The 15,516-nt window shown below is 55.5% G+C and overlaps 4 protein-coding genes across 4 annotated transcripts; 3 read left to right on the forward strand and 1 right to left on the reverse strand.

Annotated features, from left to right (window-relative positions):
* Nucleotides 1–68: 68 nt before the first annotated feature.
* C8Q71DRAFT_841670 (Peroxin 13, N-terminal region-domain-containing protein) lies at nucleotides 69–1,770 on the reverse strand. The gene is made up of 3 exons (XM_047926538.1): nucleotides 1,552–1,770; nucleotides 393–1,494; nucleotides 69–342 (listed from the first exon to the last, which is right to left on the reverse strand). Exons 2-3 carry the CDS (start codon nucleotides 1,440–1,442, stop codon nucleotides 208–210), a joined length of 1,185 nt encoding a protein of 394 aa, XP_047774296.1. The 5' UTR covers nucleotides 1,443–1,494; nucleotides 1,552–1,770; the 3' UTR covers nucleotides 69–207.
* Nucleotides 1,771–3,219: 1,449 nt separating this feature from the next.
* C8Q71DRAFT_861870 (uncharacterized protein) lies at nucleotides 3,220–3,705 on the forward strand (the record flags this gene model as incomplete). Its single annotated transcript, XM_047927957.1, has 5 exons — nucleotides 3,220–3,320; nucleotides 3,381–3,409; nucleotides 3,484–3,501; nucleotides 3,558–3,618; nucleotides 3,672–3,705. The coding sequence occupies 5 exons, from the start codon at nucleotides 3,220–3,222 to the stop codon at nucleotides 3,703–3,705; spliced, it is 243 nt and encodes an 80-aa protein (XP_047774297.1).
* Nucleotides 3,706–4,493: 788 nt separating this feature from the next.
* Nucleotides 4,494–8,522, forward strand: C8Q71DRAFT_850864 (uncharacterized protein; the record flags this gene model as incomplete). The annotated part of the gene is made up of 3 exons (XM_047926739.1): nucleotides 4,494–4,659; nucleotides 4,722–5,361; nucleotides 5,392–8,522. Exons 2-3 carry the CDS (start codon nucleotides 4,866–4,868, stop codon nucleotides 8,520–8,522), a joined length of 3,627 nt encoding a protein of 1,208 aa, XP_047774298.1. The 5' UTR covers nucleotides 4,494–4,659; nucleotides 4,722–4,865.
* A 3,767-nt stretch (nucleotides 8,523–12,289) lies between these two features.
* On the forward strand, nucleotides 12,290–14,648 carry C8Q71DRAFT_782844 (uncharacterized protein). Its single transcript, XM_047924950.1, has 4 exons — nucleotides 12,290–12,671; nucleotides 13,437–13,765; nucleotides 13,828–14,308; nucleotides 14,398–14,648. The coding sequence occupies exons 1-4, from the start codon at nucleotides 12,480–12,482 to the stop codon at nucleotides 14,437–14,439; spliced, it is 1,044 nt and encodes a 347-aa protein (XP_047774299.1). The 5' UTR covers nucleotides 12,290–12,479; the 3' UTR covers nucleotides 14,440–14,648.
* Nucleotides 14,649–15,516: the final 868 nt, after the last annotated feature.

Below are 15,516 nucleotides of genomic sequence, written 5' to 3' on the forward strand. Positions count from 1 at the left end.
TCGTGAATGTGGACCTGAAAGTCAGTAACGGGAAGGGAAGTGATCACCTCACGAGCCGCACGCCTGGTGGCACGAGAAAGCGATGCATAGAGATAATCCAATAACGACTAGAACCAGGCAGTGAGTAGAAGTACAACAAAGCACAACGTGAGGATATCATCAAGTAAGTGAGTGTATCCAGAGAAATCCAAACGAACGGCACCGCGCTCACTCGACCTTTTTCGGCTCGGCTGCTGGTGCATCGATCGGTTTGCGCCGCTCGAGCAGCTGGATGAACTTCTTTGGGAACCAGCCTTCCCGCCCCTCACGCGTCCGACCTTTCCACCACTCGCTGCCCTCCACCTGCCACTGAATGTCAGAATATCCCATGTAAGCACGCGAGCATAACACACCTCCAATCGTGGATCGACCTCAGCCCCCGAAACAGGATCGAGCTTGCCCATGATGGCGACGATCTCGTTTTCGCGCAATGCGAGCTCCGCAGGCGAAGCCGCCTCAAAAGGATAGAGCGCACGCGCGAACATCAGTTGCGATGGATCGAGTGGCGGCAGACCTGCACCCTGCTGCTCGGCGAGCGCCTGCTGGCGCGCAACGAGCGTGCGCACGAGTCGATGCATGAGATACGGCACACCCAGAACGGCGAGTAGGAAGATGATGAGCGGCTTCTTGCTCGCGCGCGGGGCAGGGGGACCCGCCTGAACCTGCACGGGCCGCCCAGCAACGAAGTCCTTGAACTCGCTTCGGAGGGGGTCGCGCGTGCGTCCGGTGATTTTGTCCCGGAGCCATCGCACCAATCCGAAGAGGCCAAGCACACTCCCTAGCGCGGCGCGTAGCTGGCCGAGCTGGTCTATGACACCGACCATGGCGAAGAAGCTAGAGTGCGTCGCGACGAAGGTGGACTCGAGCATCTGGGCGACGCCCCCAAATGTCTGCACGATGCTTTGAATGAGGGCGAATGTGTGCTGTGTCGCGCCCTCGAGTGCCTGCGTCAACGATGGGTTGTTGGGGTCTGCGCCGGGTAAGGGCGCGCCGTACATGCCCCCGCCGTAGCCACCCATCCCTCCTCCATAAGGAGAGTATCCACCATAGCCCATGCCCCCCATGCCCCCCATGCCCCCCATGCCCCCCATTGCCCCCATGCTCCCCATGCTATACCCCATTCCTCCTCCGTACATGCTGCTCCCGTAAGGCGAATAGGAGGAACCGTAGCGGTTGTAGGGACTGTAGGACGAGTACGGTGATGCGCCATATGCGGAGGTGTTTGCCAGCGTCGACGATGCGCCAGAGAGAGTAGTGGGGCGAGCAGGGACGCTTGGTACGGAACTGGAGGGTGTAGCCGTCGAAGTACTGCTCGTCGGCATGGATGCGGGGATTGGCGCAGACGAAGCGGCCGTCGCTGCAGTTGCGCCGGCACGTTCCCAAGGTTTGGGCGGTGAAGGCATTACCAAAACCACGAAACTTTCTTGCCTTCAATGGAGTGGAAGCCCGACACTGCTTGACCAAGACATAATAAGCCAATGCTCTTGATTCGCCCAACTGAATGTAACTCACAGACCACGCTGCGTTTTCGCTCCTTGAACAAGGTCACTAGGCAAGTCGGACAGCAGATTGAACGTCCAAGCGTGAATGGACGCAGGAGCGAAAGTGTTGCTGCCGATTGTCTGGCACGACAGGCTGAGGTCGTGGTCAGGGGGAAGCCTTTGGCCTTGTGGCGCGTGCTCGGTCGTTGTGCGAATCCACTGCTCAGAAGGCCCAGTCGCTCAATGATTGTGAACAGGATGCATATGTTTCCTTAGTACTACGTATTATACACCCGCATTTCAATTCGATTCGTGAGCAACATTCGATGACGAAAATGATCATTGTCAATAATTCAAAGTGCCTGCGAAGATTCATCACGAATTTGTCCCGACGAACAAATAACCGTAAACAAGCTGGACCTCGATGCCCGCCATATTGGACGTCGGTTTATTTCAGCGTTCAACATACGACTGACTAGCAACCTGCGCACTTGACACCGTTCATGCAATGGATTGTGCCAAATATTCTGAATTCGGCAGAAGTGTGAGGCTAGTACTGTCTTGCTTTCCATGGCTTCAAGCGCGTGAGCAACATTCCGCGAATTCGAAATATATTCAGTACGTGGTGAAGTATTCCACGTTGTCCGTACTCGACAATGAGCAAATTTCACAGGTGCTATGCCGACACATAGGAGCTTCATGGCAGTCAGTCTAGACCGAAAGACTGGATGTGCAATAAACCACTGTTGTTCCTGACAGACACGTCCACCGTATGTTCGATTACACCTGCTGCCTCGACCCTGGACCCTTTCTGCAATAATGACTCACTGACTATGAGCCGCTCGCCATCATTGGGGAAGCCGTTTTCCAGGAAACGCTCTAGGTCAACCGCACACGTTGTCCCATTGCGGAAGACAACAACTACCGTGAACCTATCTCCTGCGTGACTGAGGCCGCAGTACGGCACCGCCTTTACGCGGTTGTTTACCGTCTCCAACCGCCGCCGGGCTCCCGTAGCAGGGTCGAGTACAAGCAGGAAAGCAAACGGATCGGCGTCCTTCTTCCGTGCCGTTCGAACGCGGCCCTGCAGCGAACACGGCGATTATTCCGCCAAGGTGTGTTTCGAAGGAACTTTGGGCGACGTTCGACCACTGGTTGTTCAGTGTTCAAGCGTCTTGATATGATGGACCCTGCGTCCCGATCATTATAGCATACAACTGACTCGGGGTCACCGCGGCATACTGTCTACGCTGATCTAAGTAGAGGACATCGACTCATCCCTCGCCTTGCTATGGTTCATGTAGACGCGTATGTCTCACACAATGCTGTCGTCCGTCACACTAGGTCACACTGCCAGAGCCTAGAGGAGGAGGAGGAGGAGGAGGGATCCATTTAGCCACACAGTGTCACACCACGCGCATCGTACGCGACGTATGACAGCGGAATTACCACGTGCGAATTCCTTCCATAACGGCGGCACTACCACCTGGGGATGACGTCATCATAGGAGGGAGACATCATACATGGGGGCCATGGGGCATCCGCACCGCACGACAGAGCTGCGCAGTTGACTGAGGTACAAAAGCAGCCACGCATTCTATGTCCCAACCTTACTTCTCTTCACGACTTCCACGACCCGTCCTACACGAAGGCTGCCCGCTACTTGTTTATCCACTGCTCTGTATTACCGATAAATACGATGGCTACAACGAAGGGATATGGTACCACGACCGCCGCCCCTGCTGCCCCGAGGCGTAGGTCGTCGCCTACGCACGACGTGTGTCTCTACTTCCTTGCCCTGTGAGTTGTGCCGTCACATCTAGCGATTGGGAACTTCTCGACTGACAATGCAAATCTTAGGATTCTTCCACCTCTCGCCGTGTTCTTCAGTAAGTGATCACAGCTCAGCCGATCCGGCGCGGACGTATGTATCTAACGACGACGTGACTTCCCTGTGTATCAGAGAGGGGTCTGCTAGCTGGTAAGCCGTGCATGTACCACCTTCGCTCAAGCATGGCGATACTCACTCACATATAGACTTCTGGATCAACGTCTGCCTCTCTATCCTCGGATGGATTCCGGGTGTTCTGCACGCTTGGTCAGTTATGTATATCTCGATGTATCTGTTGCGCATGCTGAAAGCGACGACAGGTATATCATCTCGAGGAGCGAGGGTGCTATGTGAATGTCGTGCCACGAGAAGTCGACATGATAGCGCTGTACATCCAGATACCCTCTCGGACTTACTAATGCTGGAGATTGTACGATACGTATCAACACATAATGATGTTGTACTTGCGCCCCGCTGAAAACTTAGCAATGAAACGGCTCGTTGCAAAGGGAATTCGACTGAAAGTGTACCGGTACCAGTCAATATGGATTCGATGCGCGTCGCAATAGGAGAGTGAAACATTGTAAGGACGGACCCAACATAGTGGACGCTTGCTGTCTATTATCGTCTGCAACGAAGATTAATCCTGGCCGAGGCTGCAGCATGCCCGGAAAGGACCTGCCACAGTATCGCAACACCTTGAGAGCCCTGCGAGGAACAGCGGCTGCTAATGCGCAATTTCCATTGCACGCCGGATCACGTCCCACTGGTAGTCTTCTGGGCTCCGAGTAGTACTTGCAAACATCAGTCGAAAAGATCGACGAAGAAGAGAGGAATCATACGGCGTGCCCAACATCATCGGTATGTAAGTAATGTCCGCCGCCACCGCGTACAGGAGGGGAAGAGTTCTGACCTTCCGACTCGGGGCACCCAGCAGTAGGCCAAAATCATACATTACCCGTCTTCAGACCATTGGCCGCAGCACCGGTTTGGGATACCCAGTTATGAGGAATGGACAGACAAGTCGCATTTCGACCGTTTGGACGCGAGGTCTAGAACGCCAATGGGAGTTGCCGAATATGGAAAGGAAGGGTCCGATGCACGCTGCGGTGGTAGCGCCCATAGAACGCGTGGAGGGCAGAGGAAAGCCTTCTAGCGAACGCGTCACGCAGGCCTCGACGATACCATAAGATCAACCATCGCTATCGGGGACAGCGTCCTCGACGGCCTGACAGCGGATCTGCTCTCTCTGCTTTCAGCAACATTGCACACTGCTCACCGAGTTGACCTGCGGCGCGGGTCGACCAGGTATGTGGCGACTCACCTGCTTCTCTCCGAACGTGTGCTGAACATGAGGCACGATCGCCCAGGACTTGTATCATCACTCCTCTCCGCCGCTCTGGCATGCGGCCTGGTTGCTGAAGCCCTCTTCCTGCTCTCGTGCTTGCGCAGTCTGTGCTTGATACCTTCTTCTATTGCTCCTCCAACCTACATCTGTCGACACCTACCACCCAATGGCTACGCTGGCGATGCCCACGCTCTTGTCAAGCATCGAGGAGCAAAGCGTCTCTTCCCCGCTCGTTACCAGTGAGGGCGTGGATCCCGATTTCGACGCAGACCTGAGAGCGAAGATCCAGGAAGGGCTCAGACATCTCGTGGAGGGAGCGAAGGCGGATAGGGATGTCCAGTTGCAGTCGCGAGACCTCTCCGACGCCGAATGCGAGAACATCATTAGGAGATTTGACGACGAAATGAAGAGTGTTCGGCGATTGGCTGAGGAGCAATACCAGCAGATAATGGCCCGCGTCAAAGCCGAACGCGAATGGACCGAGGGCACACCCGCCCCCGAACTTTTGGTCCAGGAACAACAGGCGATTCTTGACGCGATAATGCGGCAGCATGCTGTTCGTCCTCGTCGCCCGCCTTCTCCGCGTCCTCGTAGCTCGTCGGATGCCTCGAGTGTGGCTGATAACCAACGTGGAGAGCAGAGTGCGAGGTCATCGCGCGCAGGTGAGTGAGCCTCCACACGAATGACGATAGAGAAGCTTACGGCGGCCTCTGAAGATGATGGAGAGCGCCCTCCTGAGCGGTCACGGAGCTCGTACGGTCGGCAGCCTGCTACGCCGAGCGGTTCTATCAGAGGCGGTGTGCCTCAGCCAGTGTCCGGTATATCTGCCTACTTCAATGGTCCAATGTATGGCGGCCCTTCGGATGCGGATGTGGCTGAACCCGGCCGAGGAAGTGTTAGTCGACGGCCCAGTCAGGCTTCGATGCCTAAGGTCTCTAGGCAGGAGATCTGGATACCTCCAAATACACCTGATGAGGCGAGACCGGCATCGCATACACTTGCCCATGCGTCGTCAGACTCGCCCGTGGTGCCACAGTCGACCAGACGCGAAAGCTTCGCGAGTAGCGGTGGACGGCTCTCGAGATCGGGAAGCATCCAATCCAACGTGGTGCAGACAGATCCTGATTTGCCCCCGTCTACCCATGTACCGAGAGAGAGGGATGTGCCGGAGGATCACTGGCAGCCGTCAGCCAGAGCCCGAGAGAAGCAGCGCGAGGCGCAGCCGCAGCTGGTCCGACCTCGTGTATCCGCAGACATAACTAGTAGACGGAACGACGACCGCGCCCCAGCGGTCCCCTCTCCAGCATGGTCACAGTTCAGTGCTGATGGCCAGTATCCTTTCTCTGCTCACGCAGGCAGTAGCATGGACTACTCCCCTTCACCGACCGAGAGGAGAGGTATCCCTATCGTCCAGGGCTCTTCTCGCTCCTCGTCTATGCACCAAGGATCTCCAGAGAGTCTACGACCCCACCCTGCGAGGGCGGCAACCAAGAGCTCTTGGTCGTATGACTACAGCCCCTTGGCAGCGGGACCCTACGCCTCACAGAGTCTGCAGAGCAATCTGGCCACGGGACCTAGGGCGTTGGCTACAAAGCGATCATTCACCGTCGACGACGACCTCCGTCCGGCTCAAGGTAGTCCTATCATGCGGACGTACGGCCGAAGGGACTCCACCGGATCGCGATCTGTTCGCTCGCAGCGCTCCAAACCAGACATGTACGGTCGCCATCTAGGCGATGGCTCTAACCTGTCGCCATTACCATCGGATGATTCTGGCATGGATGGCTTTGCCATTGATTGGGATGACTCCGAGTATGGCGTGGAAGCGTTCGAGAGGCGTGAAGAAGACCTCAAGTTGGACCGAAGGGCCGAGGAACTGCAGAGGCGGGACGTGGAGGTCAGACAGAGGGAAGAAGACGTCAGGAGAAAGGAGGACGACGTCAGGAATATGGAGGAGGACGCCAAGAAGAAGGATGCAGACGCGAGGCGTCGCGAAGACAAGGTGAGGGAGAGAGAGCACCAAGTCAGGAAGTGGGAGGAGGAAGCCAGGCAGCTAGAGGATGAGGCACGGAAGCTGGATGCTGCTGCGATAAAGAGAGAGGAGGATGTACGACAGAGGGAAGACGAAGCCAGGCGCAGGGACCGAGAGGCGAAGCGCAGAGAAGACGAGTCCCGACGGGTGGAGGACGCGGCGAGGCGCAAGGAAGAAGACGCCAAACAGAGAGAAGACGAGGTTAAGCGAATGGACGAGGAGGTCAGACAGCGAGCCCAAGTTGTGGGCGTCTTAGAAGAGGAGCTGCGGGTCCGTCGGGGGGAGCTAGACCTGAGGGAAGAAGAGCTCCGACACAAGGAGTCAGATATCAGGCGCAGAGAAGAAGAGCTCCAGCGTAGCGAGTCGGACATTCAGCACAGAGAAGAAGAGCTCAAGGCCAAAGAACTAGGCATACGGTCACTCGAGGAAGACATGCACAGGCAACTCGATGACGCGCAGCGTTTAGAGGCTGAGAGTCTCGCGGAAAGGACGCGTGAAGACGAGGAGAACAGGCGGCGAGCAGAGGCATCTCGTCAAGCAGAGCGCGCTCGAGTCGAGTCGAGAGCGAGAGCGGAAGCCCAGGAAACTGAGCGCGTCCGTGTTGAGAGAGCAAGACGAGAAGCGCAAGAAGCGCAGGAAACTCGCCGACTTGCGGAGGCGAGAAGAGCGAAGGAAGAAGAGACGAGACGACGTGAAGAAGCGCGGCGGCTAGAAGCACAGCGACTCGAGGAAGCCAGACAGCGCGAGGCGGTACAGCGACAAGAGGTCGAGGCAGAAGCGCGGCGTCGAGCAGAAGTAGCACAACGAGAGTCCGCAGAGCGCCCCAACGGTGACCGGGACGAGGCACCTCGTCCGGACTCCGACCTCAACGTCAACGATCCAGACTTGATCCGCGAACAGGAGGTGTTATGGCGGAAATATGGCCGCAACCGGAATGACAGTCTGTCATCCGATGGCTCCCCTCGTTCCACCACATTCGCGTCGGCCTCGCAGTCTTCGGCGCCACGCAATATTCCCGGTCGTACTGGGTCGACAGCGACAAGTGCATCCGCGGATCGTAGTAGCACTGCATCATCGTCGAGCTACGGGAGCACATCCGGCTTCTCATCCTTCTCAGGCCATTCCAGTACGTCCACCTATACGCAAGCTTCATCCGCTACACCAACGAGCACTCCGACGCCGAGTGTCAAACAAACTCGCGGCGGTTGGAAGCCAGCTGGCGCGCCTCCGACCAGTGCCACAACCGGGCAGCAGCCATCCGCGTCGTCGTCTTCGCTTCCGCCTCCGACACCGCAAGAGGAGGAGGAGTGGAAACGTCGCCAGAGGGAGCACGCCCGGCAACAGGCAGAAAAGTTTCAGCGCATGCAAGAGGCCGCGGAACAGGAGAGATACGCCCGGTCTGCCAAACCATTGTCCAGGGAGGAAGTTGTGAAGGTCTTCGAGGAGCACGAGCGTCGTTGGTCAAGATTGGCGACGTTGGATCTGCTTACCTGGTATTCGTTCCCCTGGCCGATATTACAGCGGGCGAATAGTCCGGAAGAGTTGACGGTGCAAGCCATACATGCATACGTCTTGTCGCCGCACCATCCCAACGAGAAGAACAAGTCAGCCAAGGATCTCATCAAGGACTACATCAAACGATGGCATCCTGATCGCTTCGAGACCAAGTTTCTGCCGAAGGTGCGCGAGGACGATCGGGAGAAGGTCAAAGAGGGTGCCGGAGTTGTTGCGCGAAATCTTAACGAGATGTTGACTCGACAGTCGTCAGCGCTGCATGATTTCGCGACGTGATTTCAAGGAGTGAGTGCCACTGTCAATGAAGCGATCCAAGTTGCCGTACGCTGACCTCGTTTCATCAGCTCAAAGACAATTGTACTGCGATATACCCACCATGCAATGTATACTATCCATCCGGCAACCGTCAGCATCATATGTATCACTGCGTGCTGTACGTTCTACTGTAGGAGAGACGAAGCCGCATCCGAGTAGCAGTTAAACGTGACCAATGTACACTAGACTATGTACTCACCGCTCAAGCCTGACACCCAATGTAATTTGACATGCGAGACTCCGATGTTCCTGTCGATTGGAGGAAATCACCGCCCTCGTCTATCCACGTGTGGCGATGGCTTCAGCCACGCGCAATTGGACTGTCCAAAGCTTGTCCAGGGCTAATAAGTAGGAGAGCAGGATTCTCGAGTTTGCAGATAGTCGGTTGAAGTTATGGTCTGGGTAGTGGGTCAACGCTCGCGTGACTGCATGGAATGAAGTGCGTATGAGTGGACAACCGACATATGCACGCCATGGCAAAGTCACCGAAGACTATCGTCATTCCTACGCGCATACAGAGTAGTATCGTCAGGCGCGCACTGTATGACTGAGCCACTCGCGCAGTCATCGATATACCTAGCGCATATATCCATTGCAAAGGCACAGAAGTGGAAGAGCTTCACTCACCACGAGTATTACATCCCAGAAAATGTCATGTCACGGTATGCCTAGCACGTACGCGCGATGGCTCGGTCCGGGCGTCACTCTAGAGCAGCGGAGTGCGGCGGGCCACTAGTACGTCGAGAGATGGTAATAATGCCTACGGACACGCTATAAATCACCATGTCTTGTGCCGTAGATTCAAGAGATGGTGCTCACGGAGTATGAGATGGTGGATGCGGAGGAAGAGTGCAAACCTACTAAAAGTGTCCTACATATCAGGTTCCGCATTTGGAAAGTGATAGCCGAAAACGTACCATCGTCTCATGCATCAAGCTTCAAATTGAAGTTGGACCTACCCACTGGCAGGCTCTTTGATTGTGAGGCCACACCCGGTTATTCTAATGACGCGGGGTTTACACCAGAGAATAGACAAGAACGGATACCGTGAACTTGGGAACCATTGTCAATAATCGCTGGAATCTACTACTAGAACCTGGCCCATTAATATGAGTCGCAGTAAGACTAGGGTAAGACGGTCTCTCAGATTGGCACTGACCAGCTACGTAAGCTGGTATGAATGCATGCCCTGAAGGTGGCTAAATTGTGCTCCAGGCTACTCGGCGTTTTTGTCTTCCGGTCGACGATACTTCGTACTAGGCGAATACGACAACCGAGTGAGTGGTTCATTCTGCAGATCTGAGTAATCGATAGTACCCTTTTCCCCTCCAAGTTGGCATCGGAGGCGTGCTCGCCAGCGAAGACTATGAGTGACGGTTTCGCGGTAAAATATTTACTGGCAGGTCGTAGTTCCGCGGCGATTGACTTACTCTGAAGACTTACTTTCGCGCGACTTAGACTTAGTGCGATTGGCGCCCGCCCGACGTGCTCGAGGCGGCCTTGCCAAATCGGGATGAACATCGCATTTGCCAGGACCACTGCGCCAGACGGCTTCCCCTTTATTCTCTGTGACGCATGACATTTCTGTATTGAATTCATATGCTCGTAATTCATATCACAATATCTGTCCCTTTCGACACTATGAGAACCGCGGGCTCAAGGTCATGGCTCTCCTACTGAAGCATCCCGGGCCATTCGTCTCGTCAATAGTGGGGGCTATGGAGTGTTAAAAGGCATTTCACAGCTCCGAGTGTATAATGTCATGATCGGGCTTCCGGGTTCGTTTTCTCCATGTCATGCAATGGACAGTCGCAGTGCGCGTAGACAGAGTTGCCACAATTGGCTAATGATTCCGCATTAGGCAATTGATCAGCCGCCGAAGTGGACTTGGGCATTCTAGGTGAGCAGACAACGGGTGTGTCTGGGTGTGTCTTACTGCAAATTATATACAGTAGTAGTGACTAGACAAGAGATATGCATGATTGTAGACACCAAGTGCACGAAACGGCATGAATCTATGTCCAAAGTGTACGGCTCACGTGTCAACTAAGTAGTAAGTCTTACGCGACAACTAAGTTTTCACTGTAAGTATTTTTCCGCGATAACGACCGTCATAGAAGACACCCTCCCAAGTCATCATTACAGCTTGGCTGACAGTCTGATAATTTTATTAATTGTGCATAGAGTGACTCGTGCTATGAGCGTCGCGCTTGGCACGAAGTGCAACCCAACTATACTTACAGCAAGTTGGTCGACGAAATTGCGATCACTTTGTTCTTGTTCTGAGTAGCAGACAGAACGTAATCTTTGCCGCCTGACAAGTTCCAGTAGCGCATTCAACGTCACCTCTCGCCAGACGAACTGTGGCTCGTGCATCCTATTTCCTAGATTTACGCGACGAGACATTTCGTCTTCAGCAACTCTAACCAGAGTTGCGCATTGCCAATGAAGGTGCACGCCGACGCGCTATGCCGCTTTCATCAGTTGTACAACCCCCGGCTGCCCTCGGGGACCGACCGAATGGCGTGCGCATGATGGGAAGTTGTAGCCAAAGGACACCCCCAGATGTGTCTGCAAGTCTCAGTCTGTGTGCCTGGAAGACCACCACGGACACCCTAATAGCACTGTATTCAGTATCTCCCAACCCTATTGTATGTGCCTCCAAAGCTTCACCCCTGGGCCGCGCGCCGCTTGGGGCTGACCGTCCGCGGGTCTATGCGTAGGAGCATGGCACGCCACGATCACGATCGGGATGGAAGACGAAGGGTGCTTCAACTGAAAGCGTCCGATATCGTCATGTCAGTCCTCCTTGCGAATGGAGGCTTCGGCGAGACACACGGACTCCAGAGAAGGTGCAGACGCAGCTTGTGCGGCGGACGCTGCAGCGCTGAGCAGTGGGTGACATATGCAAACATTGTTATCGCTCTTCGAATTGGTCGACAGGGCGAGGAACGTGCCTTCAGGACTTCATGAAACACAGGAGGATCCTGGGGAGTTGACAGTTCGATGTGAGCGTGCCAGGGATTGGGCGTATCTGAGCAAACAGTCAGTCGAAAAGTCTGTCGCCCGATGCATTCGAGGAAAACTAACGACAGCTCCATTGACATCAGACGGGAGACATGGCTCCACATAGTGAAGACGGATGGGCCCGTGGTATCTACTCGACAACGCCAAGTCAGGGGCTCTGAACCTCTGCTGTCGTGGACATGGTCACGGTCTGGGAGCATCAGTAGGCCGACCAGTACGGAGCAGATCGTGGCAGGACATACTTATTAGAGGACGAGAGATAATGCGAAGGTTCTGTTCACCCGAACGCTAAGTGTAAAGCAATTGTGGTCTTGTGCAAGGACTGTCAGATGTCCGGATTGAAATCTGAGTCGTTGACGCAGCGCCGACGGTCAGCGGCCTCAAGGCCGAAAATCCACGAGGCCAAAGCGGCGGATCATCATCGAGGGAAACTGTCAGAGCAGGATTCAATGAATTTTAGAGAAGGTCCGCAATGAGCACGGTCGTGAACGCACGATAGAATTGTTGAGGTATGCGCTTTCAATGGCTTTCTGAAGCACCGAAACAGCCAGTACTAATGCTCGAAGCTGGTGTCCGGTCTGCGTTTGAGGCAAGATTGAGAGACTTGAGAGTGTCACTGGGTACACCCGCCCAGGGCCGACGCGACCACGTGGTGTCAAGTTACGGGCGGGCCCGCGTCGGCGCGCGTCACAACTGACATTGTACGCCTTGCACTGGCAGTTAACCCGCGTATACTCTGACTAGTGCTTCATATAACTTGCCCACGTATTCGCTGGGGCGACAACGCAAGTTTCTCGAGCTTCTGAACCCCCAGCTTCCTTACGAGTCATTGGCACCGGCAACTCGAACGCCTCCCCGTCGCAGGTCTCCTGGTTCACCCCGCAACTTGTTATGCCAGAATCCTACCTAGTGACTGGTGGAAACGGCCTCTTAGGAAGCCATATCGTCCGACTGCTTCTAGAACGCAGTGAGACCGCCGTGGCTGTCTTCGACATCGCGCCGTCAGCGGATCCTGACCCACGCGTCAGAGTATTCTTGGGGGATGTTACGAATAGGGAGGATTTCGCACGAGCGGTGAAGGATGTGAGTGGCACTTTGTTTGACAGCACGATTGAGGATGTGAGACCGCCCTGCGCTGCATACACTGACCGACATCAAGGTTACATCGTTTGTATACTGGTTGTCGCATGCGCGCGCGATGAAAGACTTGTTTGGACCTCTTTGCTGGCCCCAAAGCACCACGGTCCACTAGACCTGGTGGGTCTCGTTGCCTGCGCGGAGTGCGCAGAGTGCGTTCATGACGATCTCCTCTCACTCTGGTACTCAGGATGCTTACCCTGCATCCTTGAGGGTATCTAGCACAATAGAGTGTATCCAGTAGCGCACGGTGGGACCCTTGGGTTCGGTAATGGCGGAACTACTCCGTCCATTGATCTCGTGTGGTATACAACGATAGGCATCCACTCCGGATATCCTCTTGCGCCAGGTACTCCGAACAATCCGGACGAGGGGTGCAGGTGCCGTGGCCGTCCTGCCGTGGCGGGTCGGGGAGCCACAATGTCACAGATACGCTGGGAAACGACCCAATCTTTGAGATGACTGTGACTATCACAGCGACTTGAAGCTCCGCTGGCCCGTCGCGATCGACGCTCACGGAGCCCAGTACACAGCACCAACTGTGCCACCTTGGCACAATCGGGTCGTGTAGGCGCAGGGCAGTCTATCGTTTGTACTGGCATTCTGCTCATACACTCCTTGCACACTTTCTCGGTTTCACGGGGAGAATTTGGCCCGTTATGATTCAAGCCGCGGATTTCTGACGGTTTCTGATCAATATCTGATTCATAGAGCAATCCAACATGTATCATACATACTGCCGCGCTGATCCAAGGCGCACCGAAGGATGCAATGTTCCGGGTCAATGTGGAAGGTACACGACGGGTGATAGAGGCGGCGAGGGCAGACTGGGTGCCGAAGCTAGTATTCACGAGCAGCGCGAGTGTCGTCTTCGATGGGCGAGACCAGGCAGGCGTGGACGAGAGCGCACCATACCCGGATGTTCCATTCGACGACTACAACGCAAGCAAGGCCATGGCCGAACGCCTCGTGCTGGCCACGAACGAGGAGGGGGACTCAGGGTTGAAGACATGTTCACTACGCGTCGCGGGTCTATTCGGGTATGTGTCCAATAGACTATCGTCGGTTTCGCTCACCCTCATGCTCTCGTCTTCCCTTCTAGACCGGGCGATCGTAATGCTATTCCTGGTCTCATGGGTGCGCTCGAAGCTGGTCGGACGAGCATGCAGATCGGGAACAATACGAACAAGTTCGACTTCACCTACATCCCGAACGCGGCGCTAGCGCACCTCCTGGCGGCGGACCGCCTCTCCCCGTCACACCCGAAGCACGACCTCGTCGCCGGCCAGGCGTTCTTCATCTCGAACGGCGCGCCCGTGCCGTTCTGGGACTTCCCGCGGGCCTTGTGGAAGGAGGCGGGCCACGTCTCTGCGAAGATCACCGTCCTCCCGCGGGGCGTCGCGATGGTGCTCGCGGTGCTCTTCGAGTTCTGGGCGTGGGTCACGGGCACGCAACCGCTGCTGACGCGCTTCAGGGTCGCGATGGTCACGACGACGCGGTGGTGTGACATCTCGAAGGCGCGCGAGGCGCTGGACTATGAGCCTAAATACAGCATGGACGAGGGGATACGCAAGTCAGTCGAGGTGCGTCTGTTGTGCGCTCACCCTGCGTCCGAAGTTGACACTAACGTGATGACTTTTTCTTCGCGCCTCTTCTTGCGCCCCGGGTGCAGTGGTGGATGGAGTCGAAGAAGAGTCGAGAGAAGCAGCTCTGAACCAGGAAGGGCCTGGCGCTACTCGCTGCGTTTGTATGCCCGAAGTCGGCGCTCGCGTCTGACATGCTCAGCCCGTTATAAGACCACTCTGCTTAGCTCTTCACGTACATTTTGGGACTGTATAATCTTTGAATAGGGTGCTTGTCGCTTAATTCTACGCGCTTCTCTCCGCCTATTACGAGGCAGGCTATTCACAGATGCTCTATGGAGTCTCGGAGTAGGAATGGCTGCATTGAGAGAGGCTACCTGAAAGCTCAAGACCCTTCTGATTCAGGTCGCGCGCCGCGTATGCCACATACGCATTGGTGACTATCGAGGTATGTCACGCGAATGCTTGCGCAAGACTCGAAGAACTTCTCGTCGTGACCGTTGAGTCGCTGGACGGCGGTCTCGGAGACAGATAGGCTTCATTGTCATGGTGTGTTACGTAGAGGCTTCCCGAGCCTGTCGTAACTATGTCCACGAGGCGAGAAGCTGCGTAGGTCGCAGAAAACCCCGCGCCGGTGGTTTCCCATGAACGTCTCTGCGGGCGCGCAGGGCGCGATGTCCCACTCAGGTGCGACGACACATACATCTTTTCCGTCGCTCGAGGCGACGTTGCGTGCGGCGATTCTAGCATGTATTAGACAAACTACTGTTACAACGTCCTATGATACTTTGTACTACTGCACGTCCAGAGTTCAAACCTTCTCCTCTTGGATCGAACTGCCCCGGAACGGAGACAGACCCGCCCTAGCGGCAGGCCATAGTATACTTCTATAAAACAAAGTGGAGCATGCAGATAGATCAGACAGCGCAATGGAGACAGGAGGAGAGATCCGGGATGCAACGGGGACACAAGAGAATCCAACAACAGAGCAGGAGCGGCAGTAGGCTGAGGCGGAAACGAGCCAGTGCGCGGGCAGCTGACCTGCCGACGCGACGAGCGTTTCGTGGATGACGACAACGGGTGAATGGAAGCAGTATGCGAGCACTAGGGGAAATGGAAATAGCAATGAGTGTGATATGCGATCTGTGTTGTACAGTGGGGTGGGAACCGTGACGAGCGCATGTAAGATATCGTGATGGTGAAAGAGC

This window comes from Rhodofomes roseus (assembly GCF_022264815.1).
Source record: "Rhodofomes roseus strain CIRM-BRFM 1785 chromosome Unknown C8Q71scaffold_27, whole genome shotgun sequence".
In the NCBI taxonomy this organism is placed as follows: domain Eukaryota; kingdom Fungi; phylum Basidiomycota; class Agaricomycetes; order Polyporales; family Fomitopsidaceae; genus Rhodofomes; species Rhodofomes roseus.